The sequence below is a fragment of the Juglans regia genome, chromosome 6 (genome assembly GCF_001411555.2).
Source record: "Juglans regia cultivar Chandler chromosome 6, Walnut 2.0, whole genome shotgun sequence".
NCBI lineage: Eukaryota > Viridiplantae > Streptophyta > Magnoliopsida > Fagales > Juglandaceae > Juglans > Juglans regia.
The window spans coordinates 6,067,422-6,071,550 of record NC_049906.1 but is presented as its reverse complement, the minus strand read 5'-3'; the positions used below and the strand labels follow the sequence as shown (position 1 = coordinate 6,071,550).

General features: G+C 45.4%; 1 protein-coding gene across 1 annotated transcript; it reads left to right on the top strand.

Annotated features, from left to right (window-relative positions):
* The first annotated feature begins 1,343 nt into the window (after positions 1-1,343).
* On the top strand, positions 1,344-3,376 carry LOC108987460 (RING-H2 finger protein ATL11-like). Its single transcript, XM_018960386.2, has one exon. It carries the CDS (start codon positions 1,941-1,943, stop codon positions 3,108-3,110), a length of 1,170 nt encoding a protein of 389 aa, XP_018815931.2. The 5' UTR covers positions 1,344-1,940; the 3' UTR covers positions 3,111-3,376.
* Positions 3,377-4,129: the final 753 nt, after the last annotated feature.

Genomic DNA, 4,129 nt, shown 5'->3' with positions numbered 1-4,129 from the left:
TAAATACCAAACCTTCATCAACCTAGGGACCCTTCATTGCCACATACGTTCAAGGGCAAGCAAGTTGGCAAGACACATTCGGTCATCACAAGAACATGACGAACTCATGGACCCCTAATGTTTAGGGACTAGACTGAGGTCACTAACAAAATGACGGTTAATAATTGTGTGTATGCACTGTTAAGATTTACTACGATGTTACCTTGGTTTGAGATTTTTTCGCTTAATAATACACCATTGTGATTTACTGGCAGTATTGCTAAAAAGGTTGATGTTATTCTTTAAAAAATTGCTTACTTTTTGTTTATAAGAGGAGTATGTGGGGGTGTGTGAGTGAAACACGACCCAAGTCGAGATGAGACTTTATCTTAGTAGAGCTTCTTTTGTTACTTGGGAGCATCTAAGAATTGGGTGACATCCCTTGGATTCGTTGTGCGACAATGGCTTAAACAAGATGATAACGCTCTTGAATTGAAGCAATGGCCTTTCGGTCGGCGGTGTGGCTAGAGGACGCCGTGGTCAAGGATGGGGCATGAAGCTAAGCGTCGCTCGTTACGAAGTCATACATGGAATTGTCACCTGCAATGTGGGGAAGAGAGCCAAGGTGTGTGTATGAACATTCTAAGGAGAGATCGTGGTGCACACATTTAAAATCGAAAAAGGGTTGGTAAGATGGTTTTCGTACATTACTAGTTTTCTCCTTAGTTATAACTTACTGAGATTTCTTCGAAATCTCACCGTGGTAGTATCACTACGATTTCACTCATCAAAACTGTAGGTTTTTATGTAGATGTAAGAATCGAGGTGGATTACTAGCAAGAGGAACCAGTGCATCTCGATGTTTAATATAGAGGTCTATCTCTGTTTTGAGTTAGTGTTGTTATGTAGTACTATGTTGATTGTTTTAAGTTGGGCAATGAACAAGTTATGGTCTATCATATCCTCACTATGGTGGTGATGCGACTTATAGATAATTTGATGAATTAAACTTATTTCTCTTCTACTGCTTTTTTAATCACGACATGTATCTTAAACTTTTCAGTTGTAATTATCTCATATACGAATGGTGGGCGTACGAGCACATAATGTTTAACAGAATGAAAAACATGTAACATGTATTGTGTGCGTCCTAATGTCGTAGCCTTTTGTCAAATCTCAAACGAAAGTTGGGACACAAAAATCATTAAAAATATATGAATAAAAAAGATATCAAAATTGTGTATATATACATATATAACAATTTATACAAATCTCAATGTTCCGTGTAAACTTTGAAGAAAAATAAAATCTATTAAAAACTCAATTTTTTATAATTAATTTTAAACCGAGAGTTTGCACGCAACTTAACATCACTCGTATATAAAAGCAGATGATCGACGGCAAATCCTAAGCATAACGTTGGTGCATAGGCAGGCAGGCAGTGACGATTATTGATGTTATCGAATTGACCTTGTTAGCAACGACCCTCAGTAGTCGGTGGGTTTCGCGGCAGCCACGACCGTACATCACAGACAACCTCAGGACGGTTCTGTATCCTCTACATAAGCTCTCTAAAACAAAAAGTACTACGTCGAAGGTCCCACGTGGGGCCTCGCCCCTCTTCCCGAGTCAAACATACATACCAACCGTAGGTCCGTAATCTCCCTGTTTCTCATGGAAAGCCAAGAAGAAGCGGGTGAAATTGATATGCTATATACTGTAAAGCTCTCTCTTGCTTTTAGCAATTATGATTTCCCCCGCCAGCTTTCCCACTTGATCTCTCCAAACCCGCATCTTAACTTCCACCCTTTTCTACTTTTCCTTTGCTCTTTTGCTTCCTTCAGCGACATTCGAATCATTAGATCAATAGGTAAATGAATTCAGACGGTGCTGCCATGGTAGACTTTTGATCCTACTCTGCACTCACTACTCTCGTTCGCTACCTTCGACCCGGATGAGTGATGACCGTCCTCAAGCAGCAGAACCACAGCGGGAGGATTTCCGGACTCTTGAGATTCATTCATGGCGTCGCTTGGATAGTCGAGCTGCTTGTTCTGATGCAATTGTCACCGCTCGCCGCCGCACAGAACTTACCGCCACCGCAAGGTACCGTACCTGGGCCGCAGGACCCACTCGCCGGTCTTAAGTTCGACAAGCGCATGGCACTCATCATGGTGATCCTCGTCGCGGTCTTCTTTGTCCTCGGCTTTCTCTCCGTCTACGTGCGCCAGTGCACAGACTACCGCATCCGCGGCCGCCTCGACCACTCCATCCCCGTCGGTGGAAACGACCGGCGCTCTCGCATGGCGCGTGGCGTCGACTCGAGCACTATCAACACCTTCCCGACCTTTGTGTACTCCACAGTCAAGGGGCTCAAGATCGGTAAGGGCTCGCTGGAGTGTGCCGTGTGCTTGAACGAGTTCGAAGACGACGAGACGCTGCGTTTGCTCCCCAAGTGCAGCCACGTCTTCCACACCGATTGCATCGACGCCTGGTTGGCTTCTCATTCTACTTGCCCCGTTTGTCGGGCCAATCTGATCCTAAAACCCGGCGAAATCCCATCTGTTATGCATATTCCCGATCTCGACAACGATCCGGTCGAACCCGATCGGCTACCCGATACCGACGAGACTCAATCTCGTGTCGCTGATAATCACATCATAGAGTCAGATGCTCCGAACGTGAATTTAGTAAATCATGCTCAGGGGACCAATCAGAACCGTCCACCCCGTTCTCGGTCATCGGGGTTCCGAATTACCGGGATATTCCCGCGGTCACACTCGACGGGTCACTCGCTGGTTCAACCGGGCGAGAACTGCGAGAGGTTCACGCTGAGGTTACCGGAGGACGTAAGGAGTCGGCTGATAAACTCGACCTTGAACCGGACGAGCAGCAGCACGGCATTTCCTCGGGTGAGGAGTTCGAGGAGGGGTTACCGGAGTGCCAGTGTGGGGACTGGGGGTGGAAGGAACTATATGTTTCAAGAACGGGTAAACCGATCGGGCCGGTGGCGATTTCCGCTGACTAGAAGTTTTCTTTCCCGGACCGGTTCAGCACGTTCTCAAAAGGCAGCAATGGACGACGTCGGAGAAAGTTCGTCGGAACGTCTCCGTCCTGACAGTCAAGTTTAGGAGATTGATAACTTGATGGATTGAGTTTTCCGGCGTTTGACCAATTCAGATTACGTGTACATTGTGTTTTCCTCTTAATTTCCGTCCCTTTCATTATATATGCTTAATTCACATAGATATTGAAACCCACTTTTACGACCCACTGAATATGGTAATGTGAGTGTAAAATACATTATATTTCACTATTAAATTTTGCTTGGGACCCAATTCCAAAATATTTTACTCCTAAAAATTAAACCTAAAAAAAGAATCTACAATGTCGTTAAGCCTAACGGGAAGTTTTGTCTCGTCTCAATGCTCTTTTGGTTATATTATACACCTATCATTTAATGTCAGATATAAGATAATAAGAAGATGATGAAAAAATAAATGATTAATATATATTTTCTATTTACAAAACCTAATGTATTTCATTAAGTGATTGAGACTAGGGCTAGCCAACGGGCTTTGACAATTCAGTCCGTCTGCTTATGGTGTGGGTTGAGTGTAGGGCTGGGCTCCGACTCCGACGGAGTCGGAGTGCTCGTTTCTGACCTCCGACAAGAGTCGGAGCCAAATTGGAGCTCTGACTCCGACTCCGAACTGGAGTCGGAGTCCGACTACGATCGGAGGTCGGAGCTCCTACATAAGATCGGAGCTCGACGTGCGTTCGACGTGGCGCTCTAGCGGAACTCTTCCAGAGAGGTTCGCTCGACTTCCGCTCGACATGTCGCTCGTGCCAATGTTCAATACAACGTGTACTCGACTTGCGCTCGACACCTCGCTCGAGTGCAAGTGTTCAGTAAAAAAAATTTCGGAGTCGAAATCGGAGCTTCTTGGAGCTCCGACTTTGACTCCGACTCCGATTCCGAATAGATATTCGGAGCTACTCTGAATTCCGATGACTCCGATGAAGTTGGAGTCGGAGTTGGAGCGGAAGTTGGACGGAGTCGAAATTTTCGAAATTTTGCACACCCCTAGTTGAGTGCTTGAAGCAAAAATTGAAATGCTGACTGATCGAGTGAGGTGCCCACCCGATC

Coding starts and splice junctions, on each gene's coding strand:
- LOC108987460 (XM_018960386.2), top strand. CDS start 1,941: ATGACCGTCCTCAAGCAGCAGAACCACAGCGGGAGGATTTCCGGACTC.